The 25,378-nt window shown below is 32.2% G+C and overlaps 9 protein-coding genes and 3 non-coding genes across 15 annotated transcripts; 3 read left to right on the top strand and 9 right to left on the bottom strand.

Annotated features, from left to right (window-relative positions):
* Nucleotides 1-464: 464 nt before the first annotated feature.
* Nucleotides 465-2,959, bottom strand: nhr-209 (Nuclear hormone receptor family member nhr-209). Its single transcript, NM_073635.4, has 9 exons — nt 2,780-2,959; nt 2,686-2,748; nt 2,548-2,608; nt 2,424-2,504; nt 2,276-2,381; nt 2,082-2,233; nt 1,797-1,987; nt 1,389-1,753; nt 465-1,345 (listed from the first exon to the last, which is right to left on the bottom strand). Exons 2-9 carry the CDS (start codon nt 2,718-2,720, stop codon nt 1,080-1,082), a joined length of 1,257 nt encoding a protein of 418 aa, NP_506036.2. The 5' UTR covers nt 2,721-2,748; nt 2,780-2,959; the 3' UTR covers nt 465-1,079.
* Nucleotides 2,189-2,209, top strand: 21ur-14827. The gene has a single exon (NR_069680.1).
* A 217-nt stretch (nt 2,960-3,176) lies between the features above and the next one.
* On the bottom strand, nt 3,177-4,962 carry nhr-207 (Nuclear receptor). Its single transcript, NM_073634.3, has 7 exons — nt 4,827-4,962; nt 4,679-4,777; nt 4,511-4,619; nt 4,301-4,461; nt 4,061-4,251; nt 3,567-3,919; nt 3,177-3,522 (listed from the first exon to the last, which is right to left on the bottom strand). The coding sequence occupies exons 1-7, from the start codon at nt 4,872-4,874 to the stop codon at nt 3,263-3,265; spliced, it is 1,221 nt and encodes a 406-aa protein (NP_506035.1). The 5' UTR covers nt 4,875-4,962; the 3' UTR covers nt 3,177-3,262.
* A 250-nt stretch (nt 4,963-5,212) lies between these two features.
* Nucleotides 5,213-6,791, bottom strand: nhr-208 (Nuclear Hormone Receptor family; the record flags this gene model as incomplete). Its single annotated transcript, NM_073633.4, has 7 exons — nt 6,696-6,791; nt 6,508-6,636; nt 6,350-6,458; nt 6,153-6,304; nt 5,918-6,108; nt 5,517-5,869; nt 5,213-5,472 (listed from the first exon to the last, which is right to left on the bottom strand). Exons 1-7 carry the CDS (start codon nt 6,732-6,734, stop codon nt 5,213-5,215), a joined length of 1,233 nt encoding a protein of 410 aa, NP_506034.2. The 5' UTR covers nt 6,735-6,791.
* Nucleotides 6,792-7,234: 443 nt separating this feature from the next.
* nhr-206 (Nuclear receptor) lies at nt 7,235-9,102 on the bottom strand (the record flags this gene model as incomplete). Of its 2 annotated transcripts, none has more annotated exons than NM_073632.6 (7): nt 7,235-7,645; nt 7,692-8,044; nt 8,087-8,277; nt 8,321-8,472; nt 8,518-8,626; nt 8,676-8,804; nt 9,006-9,102. In NM_073632.6, the coding sequence occupies 7 exons, from the start codon at nt 9,042-9,044 to the stop codon at nt 7,386-7,388; spliced, it is 1,233 nt and encodes a 410-aa protein (NP_506033.1). The 2 variants fall into 2 exon arrangements, with proteins under 2 accessions (NP_506033.1, NP_001294679.1); NM_001307750.3 differs by having other exon boundaries at nt 7,559-7,596; nt 9,006-9,044.
* Nucleotides 9,103-9,236: 134 nt separating this feature from the next.
* Nucleotides 9,237-12,035, bottom strand: gtnt-38 (Glycosyltransferase family 92 protein R07B7.12; the record flags this gene model as incomplete). 2 transcript variants are annotated; one of them, NM_073631.3, is made up of 9 exons in its annotated part: nt 9,237-9,446; nt 9,767-9,929; nt 9,977-10,437; nt 10,561-10,692; nt 10,736-10,930; nt 11,213-11,321; nt 11,368-11,499; nt 11,542-11,753; nt 11,919-12,035. In NM_073631.3, 9 exons carry the CDS (start codon nt 12,033-12,035, stop codon nt 9,315-9,317), a joined length of 1,653 nt encoding a protein of 550 aa, NP_506032.1. The 2 variants fall into 2 exon arrangements, with proteins under 2 accessions (NP_506032.1, NP_001122985.1); NM_001129513.1 differs by lacking the exons at nt 9,767-9,929; nt 9,977-10,437; nt 10,561-10,692; ... (3 more) ...; nt 11,542-11,753; nt 11,919-12,035 and having other exon boundaries at nt 9,334-9,423.
* On the bottom strand, nt 11,949-11,969 carry 21ur-9450. Its single transcript, NR_069679.1, has one exon.
* Nucleotides 12,036-12,176: 141 nt separating the features above from the next.
* Nucleotides 12,177-13,874, bottom strand: gana-1 (Alpha-galactosidase). Its single transcript, NM_073630.9, has 5 exons — nt 13,690-13,874; nt 13,505-13,644; nt 12,804-13,433; nt 12,652-12,753; nt 12,177-12,583 (listed from the first exon to the last, which is right to left on the bottom strand). The coding sequence occupies exons 1-5, from the start codon at nt 13,868-13,870 to the stop codon at nt 12,281-12,283; spliced, it is 1,356 nt and encodes a 451-aa protein (NP_506031.1). The 5' UTR covers nt 13,871-13,874; the 3' UTR covers nt 12,177-12,280.
* Nucleotides 13,875-14,647: 773 nt separating this feature from the next.
* On the bottom strand, nt 14,648-17,892 carry R07B7.10 (SLC (SoLute Carrier) homolog). Its single transcript, NM_073629.4, has 7 exons — nt 16,649-17,892; nt 16,281-16,396; nt 16,084-16,233; nt 15,956-16,036; nt 15,678-15,905; nt 15,530-15,630; nt 14,648-14,955 (listed from the first exon to the last, which is right to left on the bottom strand). Exons 1-7 carry the CDS (start codon nt 16,680-16,682, stop codon nt 14,808-14,810), a joined length of 858 nt encoding a protein of 285 aa, NP_506030.2. The 5' UTR covers nt 16,683-17,892; the 3' UTR covers nt 14,648-14,807.
* Nucleotides 16,792-20,023, top strand: R07B7.8 (Lipase_GDSL domain-containing protein). Its single transcript, NM_073628.6, has 12 exons — nt 16,792-16,954; nt 17,493-17,659; nt 17,703-17,762; nt 17,804-17,945; nt 18,056-18,115; nt 18,168-18,322; nt 18,395-18,500; nt 18,546-18,715; nt 18,767-18,993; nt 19,084-19,246; nt 19,565-19,738; nt 19,789-20,023. The coding sequence occupies exons 2-12, from the start codon at nt 17,648-17,650 to the stop codon at nt 19,828-19,830; spliced, it is 1,311 nt and encodes a 436-aa protein (NP_506029.2). The 5' UTR covers nt 16,792-16,954; nt 17,493-17,647; the 3' UTR covers nt 19,831-20,023.
* Nucleotides 20,024-20,733: 710 nt separating this feature from the next.
* On the top strand, nt 20,734-23,075 carry R07B7.9 (Lipase_GDSL domain-containing protein). 2 transcript variants are annotated; one of them, NM_001129514.3, is made up of 12 exons: nt 20,734-20,922; nt 20,971-21,030; nt 21,077-21,218; nt 21,397-21,468; nt 21,512-21,583; nt 21,636-21,790; nt 21,834-21,942; nt 21,986-22,155; nt 22,200-22,426; nt 22,474-22,636; nt 22,693-22,866; nt 22,912-23,067. In NM_001129514.3, exons 1-12 carry the CDS (start codon nt 20,857-20,859, stop codon nt 22,951-22,953), a joined length of 1,452 nt encoding a protein of 483 aa, NP_001122986.1. In that variant the 5' UTR covers nt 20,734-20,856; the 3' UTR covers nt 22,954-23,067. The 2 variants fall into 2 exon arrangements, with proteins under 2 accessions (NP_001122986.1, NP_506028.2); NM_073627.7 differs by having other exon boundaries at nt 20,775-20,922; nt 21,397-21,471; nt 22,912-23,075.
* Nucleotides 22,413-22,433, bottom strand: 21ur-12491. Its single transcript, NR_069678.1, has one exon.
* Nucleotides 23,076-25,378: the final 2,303 nt, after the last annotated feature.

The raw sequence follows: 25,378 nt of genomic DNA, 5'->3' as shown, positions 1-25,378 counted from the left end.
GTGGTTTAAAGAACCTCAAAACTGGTAATAATCAATCAATTTTTTTAAGTAACTCAGATTCAAAAAGAGTTCAATTGGAAAAATTGCGAAATAATACCGAGCATAACGTTAGACAGAAAGAGAGTGAAAAGACAATTCTTCAGCTGTCTGCGTTTCTTCTCTTTCTGATTCTCTATTTGTTTAGTGGTGGTGATCTTTGACGTTAATGTATAAACTTCTAATTTTTCACGTTTTTGAGTAATGTCAGAATTTATTCTAGAAATATTGACTAAACTTTCAATTATCCTAAAATTCCTAGGCAAGTAAGTTTAGTTCAGTTCAAGTTGTTTTCAAAAGTTATTTGCCAAACTGTGAGAATAATCAAAATCTTCATTTATTGACTGCATATTTTTTGTCTATTTTTTTAAACAGTTTTCAGGCTTCCAGTACACTCCTTGAACAATTTTAAAAATCAAAATTGTGAATACGTACAGAACGAGAATTTATTCACGTGGTTCATAATAGATCAGAAATTACTGTATTGAATATGTTGAATAGGAGTCCATTGCCAGTTTAGCTTAGCGGAAAACTCCAAACGATATTCATTTTTTCAGAAAAAAAAACATGTATAATCAAATAGTTTATTCATTACCGTATATCTTCTATTAATATGGCCTCCCTATTAGATTTGCACTCCCTATTAGTATTGCCCCTCGGAGACCTTCCGAAAATTAGTATGGCATTCCCTATTAGTCTTACACTCTCTAATAGCCTTGCGTTTACTCTTTTTTATTGCAGGCCCGTCTTGTTAACTTCAGGATTTCAACAAAAAAATTTGCCTATTTTGCAACAGTTTTTCACAACATTTCTACGAGATTGAAGTTTTTGAACTTATATGTTACAATTAAAATCAAATTTTCTGAATTTTTACATAAGATTCGAGCTTTTTCAGAAAAAAACTAGTAAGCTCAAAGTCAGAAAAATGTTCTGAAAATTGGTATTGCACTCCCTAATAGTCTTGCACTCCCTATTAGTATTGCAAGCGGGAAGGCCATCGAAAAATAGTATTGCAGCCATATTAATAGAAGAAATACGGTAATTCACGAATCCATGACTTCATCAAATAAACTTTTAGGCGGATGTGAGCATTCTCGTTGTGCACTAAGTGTTTTCATGAATACGTAAACATCTTTTTGCTTCTTCGATTGTGTTTCAATTATTGGATTAATAGCAATCAATGAACCAAAACGAGCAGGACCAGAAAGAACGCCATGATGAAGAATAGTGTATTCAAGTAGAGCTTTTGCATATTGGTTCCGTTCATTTTCAATGATAAGCTGATCATCCAATGTGAGACCAGGGACAGCTGAAACTCTATATCAATGGAACTTCCAAACCCATACACTTACATGGATTTCTCATTAGTATGGCTTTGAGAATCATGTATTCAACCCGATCAACATTAATTCTTAAGAAGGCATGGAGTATTTGTTGCAGTTGATTTTTATATTTTATTTCTCCCAGAACTTCTGAAGCCAAGCATCCACCTATACTTCCAAAAACGGTACCGTCCGGTAAAAGTAATTCATCCGATTTTCTATGATGCATTGAAAATGATGCACTCATCATATTTGATCCAATTAAAGACACATGTCTGATTAAAATCATTCGGGCTTCATGACTGATTTTCGAGAAAAACTCAAATGTCTTGGAAGCTTCAACAGCTGCCAAAAGTGCACTGTGCATATACGTCATACATATCAGTTTAGGTGCCCTGTATATAATTGTTCAAGAATTTGGAAAAAAACTAAACAAACTTGTTAGAAACTGGTGTAAGATTCGGGATCCGGCTTGAATCAAATACTGGGTTGTATAGAAGAATTTCAGATAATGAACGCATGTCTTCAAATCCATCTGGAATTGTCGAAAAATGAAGTTTTTCTATTTGATCCTCCAGGTGTGAAAGTTGTTTGATGATTAATGACAGAAAATTATCTTTTTGTTGCATCTGAAAATGGTAGAGTTGTATGTCACATAGAATCAATTCTGAATTAGAATTGATTGGTAAAACGGGTTTTTTTCAGAGGTTCTTTTGGAATCACCTGTATTTTACGATTTTTCTGTTTTCTTAACACTTCTTCCAACAAATATTTTCCTTCTACTGTTTTCACTGATGCACGAATTGCAGTTGAATCCATTCCAACTTCAATGCATCTTGCAAATCGACACCCTTTGCACAGTCGTTGACTCTCATCTGAAAACTATAATAGTAGTTTAATTAATTAGTTTTGTTTACCAGATTCGATTTCATCCAAACAATTTTTGTGGTTCATACAAATGAATCGCTTTCCATTCAAGATAGTTCTCCGAAAAAAGGTTTTACATCCGTTACAAGAAGGAACCTGGAAATGAGTAATTGTTCGTTATTTGAATGCATTTCTTACGTTATAATGATATCCAATAGCAGCATTTTTACAAACCGCGCATTTTTCAGGAAATTGGTTTTTGGAAAGTAATTGATAGGGCTGAAAAAGAAAATTTTTTTACAGGTCGTAATATATTTTATACCTTTTTCAGGTCCTTTTCAGGTATACTTTTCTCAAGTGCGGAACTGGAAGATTGAGTTTCACTGCAAAGTAGTTTCATATAATGCTTTTTAAAACAATAATAAATTTTATTCTAAACAGTATGCAAAGATCAACTTACTTTGAATGATGCAGTGGAAGCACCAAAAAGCTCATATTTTAGTTTTCCAAAAATCAATGAAATATCTTTGCCGCCTGCGTACCCAACCTTTCTTATTTTCAAGTGACGTGTTGTATGTTGTATTCTCCTTTCTTGTAGTTTGTAGTCAGTTAGATTAGATTAACCTTCTTGTTATTGGCAATGGCCAAATATTATATTCCTTCAGGAGATTTGAAAGAATATATCAAGTCAATATTTGATGAACATTTTGGTCTATCAAACCAAGGGAAAATGTAGAGTACACAAAATCGACCTGCAGCGGCGAAAAATGATGATAAACGCCTCTAGTGAACAATAATCGGAAGAAGAGTTCATTGAAACAACTTTTAGGCTTTCGACTTTACTATTATTACAATAAAATTGAATAAAAGTTCTTACTTCAATTTCATGGATCAGTTCAATATTCACAGTATTCACAGCTGTCAAACTGAATTTATTATAATTTCCTAATGTCATCAAGGTAAACTTTATTATTGATCTGAATGAACCAGCAATTATTACATCAAAACTATTATAGTAAATAAATAATTTATCCATATCAGGAACTCATTATCTCATCATACAACGGACTAACCAAAATGGATACATTTGAATAAAAAGAACGAAGAATAACATTAAAACTTTTTTCTTCTTTCTGCTGATTTTCCATAATTGGCATTATTGAAAGTATTGATGAAAGTCTATCTGGACCATATCGTATTCCATATTGTTTTAAACAATATGTCAAGAGACTTCGAACATACCGTCGTCTCTCGTCTTCCAGAATTTGCTGTGCTGATTCAGGAAGTCCACATATTGCTACAAAAACTTTGGTTTTTCATTGAAAACTTAAAGTTTCCAACCTGGATTACATAGAACAATCCCTTTGAGCAACAAATATTCAGTTTCGTCGATTTTATTTCTTAGGAATGCATGTAGACCCTTTTGAACAATTTTTCTCTGTTCTACCCATATTCCATTATAATTTCTCATTGGTTTTCCTGCAATGCTTCCATCAGCTCGACGTACACAGTCTGAATGGAATTTTCGAATGGATCTTTCTGTATTCATCATTCCTCTGACCATCAATGCACCATGACGAACAACTTTGAGTTGTGTCTCTGAATCCAGTTTTGGAAAAAAATCGAGAAACTTTGCAAATTCAACAACTGCGAGAAAGCTATTGTGTGCAAGACCGCCGTACTCGTGAAATACCCTGAAAATAATGTCGTTCGTGGTAACATGATGCTTCATTTAGTTTTATTCACTTTTTCTGAGTGTAATTAACTCTCCGAAGTGACTCAAAAAGGCAACAGAGTTTCAGTAAAATCTTGAAAATTTTAAAAACAAAACTTACTGATCAGGAATAAAGGACAGATTTGGAATTTGTTCAACAGCAAATGTAGGCTTTTCCGCAAGAATGTCAGTAAATTGTCGATAATCAACATAATTTTTGGGCAATCTTGAATTAAACAGATTGTCGAGTTTATTTTCCACTGCTTTCAATTTCGATAAAACTTTGCTGAATTCATCGTCGATAGCTATTTCCTGAATTTTTTAAATTTGAGAAAATGTTTGCAAATCTTCGAAAACGTACTTTTGTAACTGCAATTAATTGTCTATTATGTTTTTTAACCAGTTCCATTTTAAGAATATTTCCTTTTTTAGAAATAATTTCAGATTTAATTGCCATTGGATTCATCCCCATTTGTTCGCATTTTGAGAATCTACATGATCCACATAATCTGGTACCCGGCTCTAAAAAAATATAAATTGAATTTGAATTTGAATGAAGCACATCTCTTACTGGGAATCTTATGATCCTCTAGACATTTATCACCAAACTTGCAATTTGGTAGTCTTCCAGTTATTACAGTTCTCCGAAAAAATGCTTTACATCCGTTGCAAGAAGCTACCTGAAAATTAAATGAAATAGTTGCTGATTTGACTATCAAGAGTATTAAAAAAAACTAACATCATAGTGATATCCAACAGCTGGATTTCGGCATATGCGACATTGTTTCGGTAATATATTTTTTGTATTGGGGTCGCATTTCGTTTCCTCATCTGTTATCTGGAAAACTTCGATTAAAAAATTGCGTGCTTAGTTTCCAACAACTTACTTCGATATCTGGTAAAATATAGTCGCTAGTTGATTCTTCGCTAGTCATTCGTGATTTACTATGTATTAGTAATCACAAAATATGCAAAAAGATGGTACTCCCTTCCCATGTGGTTGCAAGTGGCGCTTCAAATTTCTTGTGCGTTCTGCGTCTCTACGTACGAGACCAACAGGATCAAAATGTTAGAGAGTCAGGGCGTTGGTATAACCATGAATTGTGTGATTTGAGTCATCGGTAGTCACAAAATTTTGTAGCTTTCCGTGTCAATAAAACTACGGCAGTAAAAGGAGTAATAATACAAATTTGCAAAACAACATGTGTAATATGCAAGAGACAATGAATTCGTATTTATTTTTATCAAATAAAAGAAATTAAACAAAAACTGATTATGCTGACATAATTTCATCAAACAAAGGGCTAACCAAGACAATTGCATCGGGAAAAGACGCACGGAGCAGAATGTTAAAGCTTTTTTCTTCCTTTTGTTGTAGTTCCATAGATGAAATTATTGATAATACTGATGCAAATCTAGATGGTCCATTATTTTCTGCATATTCCCTCAAGCAATAAGTCAGAAGACATTGAGCAAATCTGTTCCGTTCTCGTTCAATTATTTTTTGATCTTGAGCAAAAAGATCGGAGACAGCTGAAAACAATGATTGGCAAAACAAAGAATGTTATGTTACTGGCCTGGATTTAATATAGTTATAACTTTCAGAAATAAGTATTCTACATCATTCAATTTAATACGAAGAAACGCTCGTAGAACTCTTTGTACAATTTTTCTATGATCAACCCAAACACCATTCCAACTTTTTGCCGGTTTTCCAGAAATTGTTCCATCTGTACGTCGTAATGTATCTGAATTGAACTTTTGAATAGATCTTCTGCTCGTCATCATTGATCCACACATAAATAATCCATGTCTGACAAGTTTTTGAACAGTATCAATTGATAATTTTGGAAATATATCAAGCATTTTTGTAAACTCCAAGGCAGCTAGGCTTGCGTTATGAGCAAATCCAGCATGATCAGGGAAGAGTCTAAAACGATTAAAAAAATTTCAATAACAATTAGGTAAGAAAACTCACTGGTTTGGTTGAAAAGACAAGTTCGGAATTTTCGACATTTCAAGAATTGGATGAGCTTTGAGGATTTCCGTTACAGTACGCCAATCACAATAATTTGATGGCCATTTTGAATTGAAAAGATCGTCAATTTTATTTTCTATTAAACTTAGCTTAGAAATAGATATACTCAGATCATCTTCCGCTGTTTTTGGCTGGAAAACTTTTGGTGTTCGTTTATCAATACTCATATTTTTACAGATAACATGACCAACTTATCAGCTTCTCGATTTTTCAGAAGCTGATTTTTCAGTATCTCTCCATTCGATGAGATTTCAGCTCTAATTGCTCTTGGATTCATTCCAACTTTGACACATTTTGAAAATCTACATCCTGGGCAAATCCTACGGTCTATAAAAGTATTCAACAAGTGAGCCAAAACGGTAAATTACTAACTTATTGGAATTTCTTCTTCTAAACATGTCCCCCATTTCTTGCATGCAACTTGTCTCCCAGTGATAACAGTTCTACGAAAAAATGCCTTACATCCATTGCATGATGCGATCTGAAAACATACTAAAGTTTTAGGCTTTAGGAAAAATTGGAACACAAACATCGTAGTGATATCCGATTGCTGGATTTCCACATATTTCACATTTTGAAGGTAGATTATGTCTAGGACACTTGATCGATGTAGAAGTTAGAATTGAGTAAGATGATGATTCTTGGCTTCTTTGGTCTATCTGTAATAATTTGCTAAATGTTCAACAAATGTAAAAAACAGAGAAACCAAATAATTAACCTCAATATCCGGAAGAATATCAGCTAGATCTTTGTCCATAGTTAAAGTATAATAGTATTACGTTAGATTGCCTGTTTCCCGATTATCGTCCGTCCAACAAAGATCATAAAGTAAGGGAGAGAGAGTGAGAGGGTGAAAAGGTACAAAGGAAAAGATGACGGTGAAATACTTTCAACTTTTGTGTACTTCTGACTCGTGTTTGTTTCCACTACACTATATTGATGCTTTCCAAGAATTTCAATTCCAATCAGTGAATATCTTTTTGACAGTGTATCTTTATTTATACTATTATACTAAAATATATGTCTCTAACTTTCTTCCTAATATATTTTATCAACAATCGACGCTGAATGGCGGGAAATGTTTCATTTGGGCACAATCAGTTTATTTTTCGGTTGAATTCGGCTTAGTTATGAGCTCAATTGTTGTCTGAAATAGCCAATTGCCAAAAAAACAAACTTTTAAGGATCCGTCTAACATGTTTTCAAAGGACAAAAAATCGGAGAGACAAGAGGACACACAGTACATGCAACTACTCCTTTCTCAGTGATTTAATCACAAGCTTTTATTTTCTATTTAATGTCCTTCAAAAGCCAACGAACAAATATTCAATAAATGTACAACTAAACACAAGTTGCATTTGGTATAAAAATGAAAGTTCAACAAAAACAATTTAATAGAAAAATTATTTTAATAATTAGAAATTTCATCGAATAAAGGACTGACAAAAACATCAAATTCAGAATAAATTGAACGGAAAACGAAAAAACAACTTTTCTCTTCTTTTTGCTGCACTTCCATAATTGACATAATTGATAGTATTGATGCAAATCGATCAGCACCGTGAATCTGTCCATGTTGTTTCAAACAATAATTGAGAAGGCTTTGTGCATAATTAAATCTGTGTTTATCGATTATTTTCTGATCTTCAGCAGGAAAATCGGAGACAGCTTAAATTTGACTCTAGTAATTGAGCTCAAGAAATATTTTACCCACCTGGATTACACATCGTAATCGCTTTGAGAAATAAATACTCTACATAATCCAATTTCACACGAAGAATTGAATGTAATGTTTTCTGGGCTATTCTTCTATGATCCAACATTACTCCATTCCAATTAGTTTTTGGTTTTCCTGCCACAGAGCCATCAGTAAAACGTAAGATATCGGAGTTGTACTTTTGAATTGATCTACGACTGAACGATAGTGATCCACACATGAATAATCCATGCTTAACCAATTTTATGGCAGTCTCTTTTGATATTTTTGGAAAGAAATCGAGCATTTTTGCATATTCAACCATAGCAAGACTACCGTTATGTGCATATCCAGCTAGTTCAGCATTCATTCTAAAAATAAGATTTAAAAATGAAGTAAAGTGGATTTCTTACTGATTTCGTATCAATTTCAAATTTGGAATTTTTGAAACTTTTAAGTATGGCTTCATCTGAATTATTTCTGAAAGTGTTCTCCAATCTCCATAATTTATTGGCAAACTTGAATTAAAAAGTTCATCGATTTGATTCTCAATCAGATTCAAATCAGAAATCAATCTGCTCACTTCATTTTCTTTCGATTTCGGCTGAAAATCATTCAGATATACAAAAAACAACAATAATACTTACAGATAACATAATTTTAGATCGTGGTTCTCTTTTCGCAATAAGTTCGTCTTTGAGAATTTTGCCGCCTGATGAAATTTCTGCTCGAATTGCGCGAGGATTCATTCCGACTTCTTCACATTTTGAAAATCTACATCCGGGGCAGATTCTGCGGTCTAAAGAGTTTTGGTACTTTCTTGAACAACAATTTCATATCTCACTTTTAGGTTCCATTTCTACCAAACAATTTTTCCTTCTTCTGCAAATTACGCGTCTTCCAGTTATCACTGTTCGTCTGAAAAATGCTTTGCAGCCATTGCAAGTTGCTACCTAAAAACAGAACATTTTTATACAAAGAAATATTTTACAAAAAACTTACATCATAGTGATAACCGACAGCAGGGTTTCCGCAAACCTCACATTTTTCGGGAAGAACATTTCTCGATGTTTCATTTGTAATTTCAGATTGTTGGGAATTTGAAGTAGATTCACAATACCTCTCATCAACCTTTAAAAATGTGCGATTGTTTTTTTTTTGTAAAAAAAAGGAATGATTTTTTCCTTCAATTTATTTTTTTTCACATAATTAACGAAATATTGAAGATTTGCTTGAATTTAATTAGTTTTTACAAGTTTTAGTAATATAATCCAAACAGTTTTGCATTTCACTAACATTTTTTTAATGAGTGTCTTTAAATTCAAAATTTACCTTGATATCAGGAAGAAAACTATTTGATTCCTCTGACATTGTTCAACTATTCCCCGGTAAACGTAGAAGACTGTCGTTTTTCGGTATACCACTTGGCAAATATCATGTGGCTACTAAAAGAGACGAAAAGACACAAAGTACACGCAGCTACTCTAACCAAATGTTTGCAGTGACTCACTGTGGTTTGACCACAATTTTTTGTGTCCGACTATGTTCTTCGAAAATCAGTGAAAAATAACAAATATTTATGAAATCTACAACAAACAGATCGTTCTGTTTATGACATTTTTACAATGGGCTATGATGTTTTTATTGGTAGCATCCAATGTCATTCGACCAAAATGGATGAACTGCATAATGGAAAGTGATCGGGTACATTTCTGGACCAGAAACATATTCTCCATCTGAATGAATGCATTTGATATCTTCTCGCTGAGGTAGCTGAAATTATTCACACATTACCAGTAATGATAGAAATATTATGTTTTAAGGGATTTAAATTTAATTTCAATCTATCGGAAAGGTCTGTGTGGGTGAAAACCACAACGGCTGTTACTATTCACTGTCACTGATAGTGAGTGATAAAAAATTTTTTGAACATTTCAGCCGAAAAATATGAAAAAAAGAAGAAAATTGCGTTTTTGAGAAAGCTGGATTCTCGAACCCCGGTCAAATGAAAATAACAAAATTTGAATTTGAAAAAAAAATTTCAAGAACAATTCATTAAAATGTTTGAAAAAAACATATTTTAAGTTTCTAACCTGACAGTTATCTGCATTTGGACAAATTTGACTAAAGTCTTTTTTCTCGACAAAATATGGATGATAAAACGATTCATTGTAGCAATTGAAAACAATTGGAGTGTAGAAGTTATAATCAATCATTTTAAGTGCAGCTTCTCTATAGATTGGATTTTGATAGACACTAAAAGTTAATGTTTTCATTTTGTTGTTTTCAGAAAGGGAGATTACGTCTGAAAATCAAAATCGAGAGTTTTCAAATCCATTTCTCGAATAACTGATTCAGTTTCCGTTCCATAAATTATCGGTAAGTGGATTGGTGCATCTTTGTTTAATTCGGAATCCAAAATATTCTTGATGTGAATTATTTCCGTATTCATTATTTTTAACATCTTATTTCTTGGCAATTTCATTGAGTGATGAATCCACGTGGAATTGTACTTCAATGGATTAACAATTGACTTTCCATAACCAGTCTCTTCTTGAATTTTCATATTTGAGAACAAGTGACGAAATGAAAAATCTTCAATACTGGAAATTTTTTCAACAAAAACGTCTCGTTTCCCATAAAATATTGAATGATATGATGGATAAGCATTAAAATGGCTTGAGAACTCTTGATGATAATTGTGGGAGAAGTTAGGAACAAGAATATCGTCTATATCGAAAAAAGCTATGAATTCCGCCACTTCCTGCAATTTACTATTATTTTGAAGCATAAAGCATTGAGAGATTATTTCTTCTATGATGTTCAAATATATAGGTGTTCTATATATAATCCCAGCAATAAAATTTAAAAAAAAACGCTTGCATACCTTGTATTGTAAGAGGCAGTCGGTTTGTGCTCCAGCCTGATGTCTCCATTCAACATTTTTCATAATATCTGCTACGGGAGATGATGTTTTTTTTAACTTCATTCGAATCCAATAATCAATTGTTAGAGCTTCCTAAAAATTGCATATCATTATCACATTGAAGTGAGTAACTAACCATATCTTCATATATTTTCAGAACATTGAAAAGTTTTTCAACCATACTAGTTATGTATATATGCATATGTCCTCCATATCTACGAATTACATGTATGTTCATTAGAAATAATTGCCATTTCTCTGCTACAAATTGTGGAGAGATGCAGATAATGACTGGAGAATGTGAATTCTTACGCGGTTCTCGAAACGGAATCTAAAGAATCAAATTTTATGAGATAAAACATTGAATACAAAAATGAATTTCTTCATTTAAATTGTTGTTCCCAAAGGGACAAGTCATAACTGTTAAAGAAAGTTCGTTTCTTGCATAATTACCAACATTAGAAAATTTGGAGTCACAATTAACGAAGTCTACAAAAAATCGGGCTAGCCATTAATATTTTTGTTTTCTATGCACATTGTTCTATCTTACATGAAATAGACCATTCTATGAACTTCATCAAGGATTCCCTTGAACTAGAAACACAAAAGTTACCTGAACTCTTGTTCCTGCAGATTCAATTTCTAATTTTTGAGGAATTTCTAACGTTATTCCTTGTATCAATGCCATAACATACTCACATGACATTTGTTCTGCAGTTTCCCTAAAAAAGCTCTAAATTAATTCAAAATTTCCATTTTAATGCGAACACTGTAATGGAAGCTTTGGTTTTCAAATTCTGGTATCCTCGTGAACCAACAATCGTAATTTCATGATTTTCAAGATGTTTAAATGTTCGTTGACTCATCGCTACAATCATTGCAACTGCATTTTCTCCAAGACTGAATATTTTAAATGAAAGTTTGTGTTGAATTCCAACTTACGATTTAGAATTTCTATAATAATACGCAGAAGTAATGAAAGCATGTGTATGATTGTAGGTCAATTGATCAATAGCTGTCTCATACAAATAACCAAGTATTTCTTTTCCAGAATAAGAATTTTGATTCAGTTTCATGAACATAATTAAGGAAAAGATGAACAAGAGGAACACAATAATAAAACACATTTGGAGGGAAGGATTGCTTCGGAACGACTGAAAATTATCAAGTCATCAAAAAATCATATGGTCATGTTTCTCTGTTGTATCTACAATGGCCAAGAATTCATTTTTCTATGCTTAATTGTTTTAACTATTTTTTTCCTAAATTTCAGGACACCTATTTTTAATATAAATTAAGCATTTTTATAAAAAACTTACCCTGTGATATAATCTAATTTTTGAACAAATTCTTCCAGTACTTCGATTACAATACGGTAGAGAAAGATTCATTTTTAAATTGAGAATTTGAAACATTGTGAACGAAAAATTGCCCATCTCCGATTAACGTATTCAGGTTCTGTAGCTGATCCAGCAAAAAACTAAACCCAAAAAAATATTTCTCGAATAATATTTTCCGCTGCTATAGAAGATCGAAGCATGTGATTGCCTGGTTACAGATTTATAATAACATGTTTTAAAATTTAAAGATCATTTATCAATTTGCTTGAGGTACATATATCAATATACAAGAAAAATTATTGTAGAGATACTTTTTGTATATATACAACTAGAAGAACGACCTAAAATTGAACTCTATTGGTTCTCAAGTAATCTCCGAAATCAAATCGTCCCAATTGAGACTGTTCTCTTTCAAATTCATAAACAACATTTGAATTGTCAAATTTGTAACGTCGTTTTCCTTTTGGTTGATGAAGCGATGCAAGGTCGGCACGGAAAAAGACACTTCCAGCTGGAGCAATTGATACAACTATACTGTCTCCTGAACGAAGAAGACCGAGATCAACATGGGACCAGATATCATGAACATAGTAACCAGCAGGATCAGTGAGACCAATTGAGGCAAGTTGAATTTCAATACGTTTCTGGAAAATGAGAAATAATAACTTTTAATTATTTTAGAATCAAAAAATTCAATTTTTGTTAGACTTACATATCCTTCTTTCTCGTTCCTGTTGAGATAAGCAAATGCAAACGATTTCTTGTCTCCCTTTGATGGAGTAATTTGTTTTACATAAACTCCGATATCGGTGCTCTGAAATATTATTTTTAAATCACTATTCAAACAAATCGTTTGTCACATACATTTTTGATCAATCTTCCCATAATTCCGAGAGGATCCTGATTAATTTTAATTGCTTCCTTGTTTTTGAGAACATCCTTGAAACTATCACCGATAATTCGTAAATCATTTGACATAATAAGAGGAGCTGACCAAATACACCAAACAGTGAATTGAGAAATAGACATATCCAGTGTAATTCCCTTATTTCCAATTACAAGCATATCTGGATCATGCCATTTTCCTGGACCATGAGTTGGAATGTGTTTGTCTTGCATTTTGTCATAATAGGAAATAATTGAAATAATAGATTTCCATGAGGAATTAATATCATCAAAGTTACGCCAAGTGTTGCAGTACTTTCCAATCAAATTATAATTTACCAGTTCTGGATGGTCAATCAAATAAGCTGGCCAACTACAAGAGTACATAATTGGGCGTCCAGTTTCATTAAGTTCTTTTTCAAAAAGTGGATATCCAATTGGCATCATTGCTTGATCAATATTGCAACCATCAAGTTTCAAATAATCAACATCCCAAGCAGCAAATGTTTGAGCATCAACTTTTTCATGTTTGTAACTTCCTGGATATCCTCCACATGTTTTTGTACCATAATCTTCATAAATTCCAAACTTAAGTCCACGGTCGTGCATCTGAAGTTTTTGAAATAAGATTAATAAGTTGAAGTAAAAACAAAAAAAAATCATTAGAATATTGCACTCACATATTTAGCCAAAGCCTTCATTCCACTGGGGAATCGTGTTTTATTTGCAACCAATATTCCATGAGAATCTCTTTCCATTTCCGACCAACAGTCATCAATATGCACTGACTTATAACCAACTTTATCATATCCGCCGGACACTAAACCATTTTATAAATTTGAAATTTAAACAAATTGTTACATACCAAGCTGATCTGCCATATCCTTGTACAATTGCTCATTGATACAACCTGTCGGATGTTTCACACAATCGATTTCACAATAAAATGCGGTCCATGACATCCATCCCATCGGTGGAGTCCTTCCCAGACCATTGTCTAAACAGAATGCTCCAACACAGAATAGTAAAGGAAGGAGCAATCTCATGAGTCTGGAAAATGAATGGTATCAATTCGATGGTATATTGATAGACACGAATAAACAAATATAAAAAAGCCGAGAGACAAACAATTTGTAATTGTTAAACAGGCATGTAGGTTTGAATTTTGATCAACTTTTGATTCCACGGGTTGTTTGAATAATGGATAAGTGCTTCTCTAAACTATAAACTTGTAAATTCCACAAATAATTACGAGATCCTTGAGATAGAAATAGAAGGCTTCAAATGTAATGGGTAAAATAATAAAATCGAAAACTGTAAAATGGATCTGATGAAAGTGAATAAGTAAGGTCCTTTGAAAGAAAATTGTATTATTGTTATTGAAAAAAAAAATTCATCAAATTGATGAAGCTTGAACAAATTTGTATATATTTTTTTCTAGTTTTTCTTGCCTTTTCTCTGCCGTTTCACCACAGTAATCCGATATCCCCCTCAACAATAATAATAATAATAATAATATCTTCAAAATCGATGTGCTATGCGGGGATTTTTAATTCAAAAATTTCAGAATTCTCAAAGTTAAATAAAAATCTCGTGGTGACAACTCCTCAAAAATATCAAAAACAGCCAACGAACAACTCGAGAAAGGTGGATAACTCTAGCAGTTGTCGGTCATAAAATGACCCTGCCAACCCAAGCAAGTGTAAAAAAATGATGGTTTGAACGGCATCTTTGCCTTGAAAAACGGATAGGAAGATCGATGAGATGTCCGGTTTGTTAAAGTTTTTAGGTCATCTCAACCAATTTTACATTAAAATTACACAGTACTAGTATCAAGAGTTATTCATGGACCACCTGTATGATAAGATAGTGGTAAAGAGATAAAATAGAGATAAGATTGTCTGTGAGAAAAAAGATGCATTTGTGATCTCCAACTGAGTTTATACAAACAAAAAGGCAATTTTGAGTTCGTGGGAAAATGGATCAATCAAAAAACGAATAGGTATTCTCATAAACCACAAAAATGACGGCATTTACAACAAATCCACGGAGTGAAATCGCCCATCCACCACGATAAAATGCTCGGAGACCGTCTTCTCGATAGATTTTTAGAGTCATTTCTTTTGGGGATCTGTAAAATTACAAGTTAATGAGTTTAAATATATGCACTCATAAAAACCACGTGCAAAAGGGGTGTGTAAATGATAACAATAAGTATCATTGTTGTACAATGATAATTAATATTTTGTTTCCAATACATTTTTTGATAAAGAAAATATTTGCATTGTTTGTACGCAGATTTAAATGATTAAATGTATATAGTTTCCGTACAAAATTTGAATCTTTCCGAACATGTGATGGAGTTAGAGGACAAAAATTAATAATATTGTAGACTTAATTGGTTTGGACGGCCTACATTAAATATTCAAATTTCCAGGAAAACTTTAAAAATTTAACTTCAAATATTTTTTAAATGGAATTTAATTTGTCAATTTTTGAATTTTTGGGCGAAATTATATATTTTTAGGGAAGCTCATTAATCTTAAGTTTTAAACAGTATCTGGTAGTCTACATTAGTCCAGCCGCATTTTTCAAAGCTATTTAAATATTAATTTTTTACTACGGTAGATAAGTTTCGACGTTTAAAATTGAAATTTGAAATTGAAATCGTTATATTTTCCAAGAAGCAGCAATATCAAACTTACAATGTTTTATGGCTTTTATCAGCTTGAATCCGGTTTTTCACAACTTCCAACGGGCACACAGAAATCCATCCACTGACTCCAGCACAACCTCCAGCAAAAAGCTGAAATAATTTCAACTTTATTATCGGTTACAGAATCTATTTATTACCTGCGTCCATGTATTCTCTAAATTATGGCTTCTAAAGTAACGGCTAAGTCCTTCATATACTGGAATGTAGAAGAGGTATCCAATATTATCTCGGCAAAAAACAACACTTCCTCCTTTGAATAATCCACGCACTCCTTCAGCACGAACAGTCTCCCGAGCACACTCTAATGGACCAGCGTAGAGATTTCTTGAGTGTTTTGAGAAATGACCAATGTTTTCTCTTTGAACCTAAATTTTTTAAAACATTTTTATAAAGTTGTATTCTATAAAAATCTCACCTGAAGCTTGGTCTTTAACAATTCCACAGGAATAACTGGTCCGACTTGTACTAGAGTTCCACAAATAGATGCTATCAAAATCTGTATGAAACTAATAAAATATTAAAGTAAACTTTTTTGAAACTTACATCTGACATTGGTAAATCCTTACGAGCCATAACATTTGAATCACCAGGATTTAAAAACTTGAGACCTGCTCCATAACCAGCAAAAAGTAAAGAATGTAGAGCACCAGTTGAAATAAAAGGTACAAACATTCCCTTGTAGAGACCATAGACCTGTCAAGTTGTAAATGGTACAAATCAAATTGAATATGTTAACTTACAGATTCTTGTTTCATAGTTTTTACCATACAATCTACAATTCCTTTATAAATATTCATTGTCTGCAAGCGAGCTTTAACAGTATCCAAAGGATGTCCAACTAGGAGACCAGCTCCACCTGGAATCACAGTAAAAAGATATCGTGCATTTATATTTAAATGCTTTTTTAAAATTGAAATTTTTAAGTCATATAAAAATCTTAATCGTTCAAAAACTTTATTTTTATATGAAGCTATAACTTTGGCCGTTATTGAAAGTAGAAAATATAATTGTTCTAGAAAATTTTAAATTTATAATGTGGTAATCAGTTCGAATTTTTGAAACTTCCCATTTGGATGGTACAGAATTTCTCAACAAAAAATAAACAAACCTGCGGCCCATCCTGCAATGAAATCGGCGTACATAGTAAAATTAACCCGACAATTTAATAGAAAATGAGAGACAGTTCAATGCATAAAAAGACGGAAAGTGATAAGATTGAATGGTTACAGATTGCACAAATGGACAAAGATCACATCGATATTTTCGATATTTAATCGATATTTTTCTACACTACAGCATATTGTCGAACACTTGGAAATCTATGAACTGCATCTTTTGGGAAGACTGAATGAAAGTGGAGACGCAGGTGGTATTGGAGATACTGTGGATACCACAACACAAACAATTTTGAAAGTTGTGTTCCTGTGAAAGTTGATTATAGTGTTCACATCGATCAGAAAACTTCCAAAACATTCTAATATCAATTAAAATATTAGTTGACGATGTTTCGGCATTCTACATTTTTGAGAGCTTCTTTCAGAGACTCATTGAAATTATAGATAAAAACAATTATTTGAATTTTAATTGTCATGATAGTTCTGGGGGATTATTTTATTTCTCTATAGGCACACAAATGTATGCATGTTTGTAGTAAAACTTCTAAAAACTTAATGTTTTTTAATAATTTTCAGTCGAAAAGCTCCAATTATTCAGTTTTCATCCGCTCATAACTTTGGAAGTCGATGAGAAAAATGAATTACCCAACTAACTTTTTATTTTTATTTTTACGGCAAAAGTTGTTCGTTGAAAGATCCGAATGCCGCAATGTCCTACTATAATTTACCAAAAAGCCCCAATTTTCGTAAATTTGGCAATTTGACTGAATGTTTTCCGAAATCAAATTTTTAAGATTGTACATGTAATATTCGGTAGTTCTGGATAAATATATTCAGACAATATTCCCAGCAGTCCTACTCCACCTATGTATAAATGCTTGAAATTTTCGCGTGCAACAAACGCGTGCAAGTCGTTGGAAATTGTTTGACTTCTATCTCCCCACTCTCACATTCTACGGGCATCCCAAAGCATCTCAAAAGAAATCTAAAAAATGCAGGCTTTTGTAAGTTTGAGAAATTTTTTAATCTTTATATGTTTCTTTGCAGTGGAATAAAAATTCCCGGTATCGTCGAGTTCCAAGTGATATGGAAAATGTCGATAAACAGGTAAGAAATTGAAAACTATTAAAAATCAAATAAATTTACAGGATTACAAAGATCATAGCACATCTCGAACTGTTTCGTCAATTACGAACAAATGTAGTAGACGGTATCGAAATGTAACATTATTTATTTTTGTGGTTACCATTGTCTCTATCCTTTTTTTCTTACTGTTTCGTGGCAATAGAGGTAAGTGACGCAGACATTGCAACACAATTGAGAGAGTATTCTTGACATGGAGAGATAGACAATGCAAAAACTGCTCTCCGTTTCCTTGTGTTCATTTATTTTTATTTCAGAAAATCTCGAAAACTACACCAATATGGTAAAAAATTATACTTCTAAGGCAATGAATCTTGGTTAGTCTGTTTTAAGCCAACTTTTAAAAAATTGAATTAATTATTTATTCAGAAGCACAAACACTAGCAGTTGCCAAATCAGAAGTAAAAATGGCTTTGGAGAAATATTTGAATTCTATCGATCCACATGAAATTTACCCGGATGATGTGAATATGATTAAGCCGCATCATATTCGAGTTATTGGAGCAATGGGAGATTCTTTGACAGTTAGTTATTTTATTTATATAAAAAATGTAGTCCATTTCAAAAAATATTTGAATTAAATCTACTTGTTTAAGATTGGGTCTCGCGCAGAAAATATTGTTGGGCAGAGACAACGTTACCCTGGAAACGCGTTTTTTACTGGAATGGATTTTGAAGTCGATAGGCATTTGACTGTTTATAGTATGAACTTAATTTAAATTAAATCTTTTTGAAATATTATTCCAGACATTTTTCGTATAATTGCGGAGAAAACTGGAAATAAACTGTTTGGTGGAAGTACTGGAATCGATTACGGAGAGAATACAGGATTGAATGTTGCGATTGGTGGAATGAAAAGTGATGATATTTTAAGACAAGCAAAGGAACTCGTTAGCAGAATTAAAGCTAACAAAGAGGTTTCCTAATTATATAGCTTATAAGATTAAACTTAAATTCAAAATATTAAGATTAACATTGAAAATGACTGGAAACTTGTGTCACTCTGGATAGGAACAAATGATGTCGGGACACTTGGTTACCGTCTAGAAGATCCAATTCCAGTTGATGAGTACAAATCACATATTGAAAAAGGACTTTTGTATTTGAAAGAGAATCTTCCAAGAACTATTGTCAGTATAGTTGGTATGTTTCCAGCTCAACTTCTTCAGGAAGCACAGTCAATTTTGAAAAATGGGTTAGTGTTTTTCTAGGTAGCTTTTTTTGTTTTTATTGCAAATTATTTTCTATGAAAATCTGTTTTAACCAGATAACAACTTTTTTACAGAAAACGAGCAAGAACCGTCGAAAACCAGAAAAAATTGGATGATTTGTCTGATGGGTACAGAAATGTATCTTACGATTTTCAAAATAACGAACATTTTAATTCCAATGATTTTACTGTAGTCGTGCAACCATTTGCAACAGAATACACGGATTCTTATCGAGATGTAAGACCTTTTTTCAAATAGAGGATTGAGAACATTAATTTTTAATTTGGTATATTTCTCAATTATTAAAATGTGTGTAACAACAGTCATTGAGTTCATTAGAAGCAGGAAACAGTCATTTTTAAGTCGCATTGACAATTTCAAACAGCTTTCTAAATATATTTGAGAATATTTCTCACTTCAGTATGCTTGAAAACTGGGCATTTTTTGAAAATTCCTTGTAAAAATTTCCCAAGAAACAAAAAAAATATATCCCAAAAAAATAAGCATCTCTGTTAACAATAGAAATAATTTCTTTAATAATTTTAATATTTACAGGAGCATGGAAAGTACAACCCGACATTTTATGCTTCAGATCTATTTCATTTGAGCAAATTTGGACATGCTGTACTCGCGAAACACTACTGGCTGAATCTATTTGAACCAGTTGGAGAAAAGACAAAACGAGCAGATTTAGGAGATACGAAACCAAAAATATACGAACTAAATGAGGTTTATAAAATTTATTTCAGACTCGTTTTTGTTCATTTTATTTTTTTCAGAAGAACTGTCTTATCAAAACAGTCGGAAATAGCAAGATGTGATTGTATTTCAGATTTACTTATTTTGAATTTCGGGTTTTTTTAACCTTCATTTCCGCAACACAATAAAACATTATATTTTACGTCATGAAGGAGTCGGAAAGTTTATGAAATCACGACGTCACAAAATAAAGGAATATTGAAAATTCAAGATAATATCGTCAAATTGATTTGTGATAAAGTTAATTATTTGAAAGTGTTTAACATTCCTAAAGTATGAACTACCAACTTTCAAACTTTCGGCATTTTTGAGACATTTGATACAGTTGGTTTACAATGTGCGAAATATAGTTCAATTTTTATTTTAAAAATATTACAATTGTTTGCTTGTTCTTCATGAGTCAATTAACCAACATCGTGAAATAGCTGCTATGCAATATTTGACTAGGATGATTTAATCAAATTTTGTGTTATTTTCATGATCCAAATTTTAAAGACTAATACCGTCTGTTTAATTTTTCGCACTGTGAATTCTTGTCAATTACAATGTGAAAATTACGTAGTTTTCGAAAAAATGTCAAGTTATTTTACATTTATACTCGCGAGAAATTAGCGTGTCCAAATTTCTTTTTATCATTAAAAATTGTGGTAATACGTGGATTTGAAAATTTGACAAGAATTTTGTAAAGAAAATTCTTTGCAGAATTTTTGTGACGTCAAATGTCCGGACTCTAGATCTAGAGACTAAATCCAAATTGGCAGGAATATTTTAAAGATCAGTAGATACTCATAAGCTTTTTTAATTTATTTACTTCTAAGAGAATCGATAATGAACAGTGTAAGTTTTTAAATTTTTCTCGGTTATGGTATCACAAAAACTATTATTTCAAACAAAAAATGCAAATTTCGTACGAAACAATGCAAAGTTGTAGTAGATCCGAAATGAAATTTAGATAACAATCGAATATTGATGAAGTTTTCATTAAACATATCGCGTTCTTTTTTCAAAATATTTAATACATCTGCGAATACTTTTTGACTCCCCACTCCCTCTCCCTCTCTACCTTCTATATTATTTCCAAAATACGCATGTTAGACAACGAGAGCGCTCTTACCTTTTTTATAAAAACTATGAATCCGAATTTGCAAGCTTTCGTGAGTTTTTGATTCAATTAGCTAATTTATTACTTTGTGTTTTTTCAGTTAAAAAGAAACGCTCCATATCACAGGATTCCCACTGATATAGACAATTTCTACGAACAAGTGAGAAATAATATTTATTTGAGATGAAAAAAATAAATATTTTCAGGAATACAAGGATTATTATTCACCTCCAACATTTTCATCAGTTTCTAGTATTTTCCGCCCGCCATTTCGACATATTCTTGTATATATTCTTGGATTACTGTTCGTTTTTACCTTATTGTTTGTATTGTTTCGTGGCAATGAGGGTGAGTGACGCAGACAGAAAAGAAGAAGAGAAGAGAAACACATTTGAAGTAGAGTTACAGACATTCAGAGAAATTGTTGCACATTAGAGAAATTAAAATTGAACTTCATAAAACATGTTTCTAACTTCAGATAACCAGTTGATTCACGAAAACCATTTTAATCATTAAGTCTATTCAGAAAACTCCGGAACATACAATGACTTGAAGAGCTCGAAATATGAAGATACAACTGTTGAAGAAATACAAACAAGTGGTAAATTTTGAATCACAACAACTGATTTACCTTTTTTCAGATGGCATCGATTTTCAAAACGCAGAAAAGGAAAAAGAAAATTCGAACTTCACTACTCCAGAAATGAAACTCAGTTTGTCTATTTTTCTCTTCAACTTTTTAAATGTTTAATATCCTAACTTTAGAAGCTCAAACTCTGGCCGTGGCAAAACCCGACGCGAAATTGGCATTGGATAATTATTTGAAATCAATTGATCCACGTGAAACTTATCCGGATGATGTTAATTCAGTAAAACCTCATCATATTCGGGTAATTGGTGCAATGGGAGATTCGTTAACTGTAAGTTTAAAACACTTTACATCCTTTTTCAAATAAGTTTCAGATCGGGTATTGTGCTAGTCATTTCATTGAGAGAATCAATGGTCCTAATCCAGGAAACTCATTTTTTACTGGAATCGATGAAGAAATAGATGGACACTTATCAATTTACAGTAAAACACCATTTTCGATTTTTTTTTCAATAAAAATTTTCAGACATTTTCCGCGTTATTGCTGAGGAGACTGGAAACAAATTATTTGGAGGCAGCACTGGAGTAGGTTATGGAAATAATACGGGATTAAATGTTGCTGTTGGTGGAATGAAAAGTGATGATATTTTGAGACAAGCAAAGGATCTCGTTAGCAGAATCAAAGCAAACAAAGAGGTACCTTTCCTCTTTATCACAAAGTACAAATGTTTGGTATTCAGATAAACATTGAAAAAGACTGGAAATTAGTATCTCTATGGATTGGAACTAATGATGTTGGAAATCTTGTATTCGGTTCCGAAAATCCAATACCTGTTAAAGAATACAAAGCTTTTATTGAAGAAGGTCTTTTGTATTTGAAGAAGAATCTTCCAAGAACAATTGTCAGCATAATTGGAATGTTCCCACCTCAACTTTTACAGGAAGCATATTACATTTTGCGAACAGGGTATGTACTGCTTAGCATGTAACTTGCATTTATTAATGGATTTTCAGAAACCGACCCGGAACTCCTGAGAGTAGAAAGCAACTAGATGAGCTCTGTGATTCGTACAGAAATGCATCGTATGAAATTCAAAACGAAGGAAAGTTTGATGACAGAGAATTCACAGTTGTTGTTCAACCATTTGGTACGGAATATACAGATGCTTTCCGAAATGTGAGTACACAAAATCTTCTACTTTTTGAAAAGAATATAAGGCACTTATTTTCCAGGAGTTTGGCAATTACAGTTCAGCACTCTATGCTTATGATGTGTTTCATCTTGGCAAACTTGGTCAAGCTATTGTTGCTAAACACTATTGGCAAAATCTTTTCGAGCCGGTTGGCGAAAAGACAAAACGAGCTGAATTGGGAAATATTACTCCGGAAATATTTGGATTATCTTCGGTGAGTATCTTCAAATAAAAATGTTTCTGAATCTTAAATTTTCAGGGCAATTCACTTATAAAGACGCTGGGAAACAGCAAGAAATGAGCAATCGGATTTTTATTTTTTTATCGAATATTTCGGGTTTCAGACTATACACTCTTATTTGTACTAGTTAATATTTCAATATCGTTGTTTCTCAATAAACTGTCAAATTTTAACAAACAACAAATCAGAGCTTCCTCTTTAAAAAAAACCAGTAGGGTCGAGGTTTTTAATCACTGGTAACTATGGGAAGACTGGAATGTTTTTAGATTTGTGTGTTGTTGTATTCAATAATTTTTGTATTCAATAATTTTTGTATTCAATAATTTTTGTATTCAATAATTTTTGTATTCAATAATTTTTGTATTCAATAATTTTTAAATTGTTTAAGTTTCTGAACTTTTAACTCAGAATCCCCAAGAAGTTTTTCAGAGATCAAATCAAACTCGTTTTTATGGCACTTGAAGTTAAGATTTTTTGCTCAGAAATACGATTTTTTCTGAAACAACTGAAACAAAAATGCAAACCATGAACTCTCTTACTATTAGAGGTATAAAATATAACTGAAATGTGGTGTTATGTCAGGAATTGCATTGAGTTTCAAATGGAGCTTGACAGAAAATTGTTCATAAAAATGCATATTCCTTTCAATTATTATTTTCGATCAAAAAATTACTACAAAATATAACACAAAAAAGGTTGAATCGTCATAATCCCGTGCTTGCCCTTCGAGTAGTCAGAGATTTGCCAGTTCATTTTCCATATATTATTGAACAAAACTGTATGTTTCCATTGTGGTGATGCGTATGTTTATACAGCTTCTCATCATTTTGTTTGTGACAATCTTTCTCTCCAGACTTTTATGGCACATCGATGTCCATCGTTGACGCCAACGTATTTTCATCTCATATAGAAAATGCATGTATTTCACAAACTTCAGATTTGGATTTGATTTACCCAATTGAATGTGGTCATTAAGTATTCATTGGGAATTATTAACGATTAAACTTTTTAATGACGTAAAAATTAAAACAAGATTAAAAGTTTTATATCCATATTGTGCAACGTTTTCCAATCTGAACCTAGAAAAATCAGGGCATCGTCTGAATTAATTAAAAACTATAAAGTGTTCTAAAACTATATGGAACTTCATAATTTATCGCATTGGTTTTTTTATAAAATAAAATTTGATATGCTATTACTTTAACGTAAACGCTTCAAATAAAGCTTACTCCCTCTCAGCATTGCATACTGTAACATTCGAGTAAAAGTCAAGTGAATTTTTTTGATATTTGTATTATCTATAGTTATCAATGAAAAACGATTGAAAATCTAGTCAATCTATGGAGAACATTGTAAACTCGGCAAACATTTCGTGTATTGTGAAGAAATGTTTCGGAGGTTTTTCGTTTCTTTTGTATATATTCTTATATTCATTTTATTTTCATAAAATTTTCTACACTTGAAAAATGTGACATATCTCTATGGTTTCTCTTCGTGGAGTCTGCCGAGTCGATTTTTTTTTTGTTTTTCGTTGAATTTCCATAGCTCGCGTTTTCCCCGGCAAGTCTTCGTTTGTTCATCATAGAACTACATCACTTTTCCATGAGTCGTCTTGATCTAGTTCGTTTTGGTTATTTGAGAGCATAGAAACAACTGAAAACTAGTTAATTGTGTAGTTGCTCTCTCTCATACTCTTTTCATATCTCTCCCGTCGCCTAGCTACTAACTCTTTTGCTCATATGCTTCTATCATTGAGAACAACGGAAATGAAAAGGGTCTTTGTTGTGAAAAGGTAAGGTTGAGTGCATTGATAACGCCTAGTGTACACTTTTAGAAATATTTTCTATTTCTGCTGCGATGTAATGTTTGATATGCAATCAAATTTCTGAATTTAAATACTTCAGTATTGATGGAACTAGAGAGAATGTTTTCCGATATTTTTTTGCATTTCGAGAGGTGCACATAATTTGTTAGTTCATTATTAGAAACTTCTCGTGATTTTATTTATGTTGAAATGAATTCACGACACACCTTTTCATTCGCTTATCACTAAAAAATCAAAAGTTTCTTCCTCGTCACTATTGAAAATGCACTCTCCTTTTATTCTTTGCACGAATGTTTCCCGAAGTGTCTTCTTATGACTTTTCCCAAATTTTATGAAGAATTAAATTCCGATAACTAACATTTTGTTCTGACTCCGTTTCTCTTTTGTGTAGAATCTTGTTTTTAGCAGTTTTATTAGATTTAACTCATTCAGAATCAAGCATTACTTTTTAAAAAATCTTTTTTCAAAAGCTTACCTAAAGAGGTTTTAAACAGTAAGAGAAAATACAATAATTGTTGCTTTCCTAACCTTCAAAGCACTCAAATATGCATGAATAACTGACATATCCACTCTTTATTTCGTAACTTTAGAAATGACTATAGTCATCACAGAAATAAGGAAAATAAACATTTTACCGGTAGCGGGATAATTTAATATTTA

This window comes from Caenorhabditis elegans, chromosome V (assembly GCF_000002985.6).
Source record: "Caenorhabditis elegans chromosome V".
In the NCBI taxonomy this organism is placed as follows: domain Eukaryota; kingdom Metazoa; phylum Nematoda; class Chromadorea; order Rhabditida; family Rhabditidae; genus Caenorhabditis; species Caenorhabditis elegans.
Note: the sequence above shows the minus strand (reverse complement) of the source record. Positions and strands in the feature narration are given on the sequence as shown.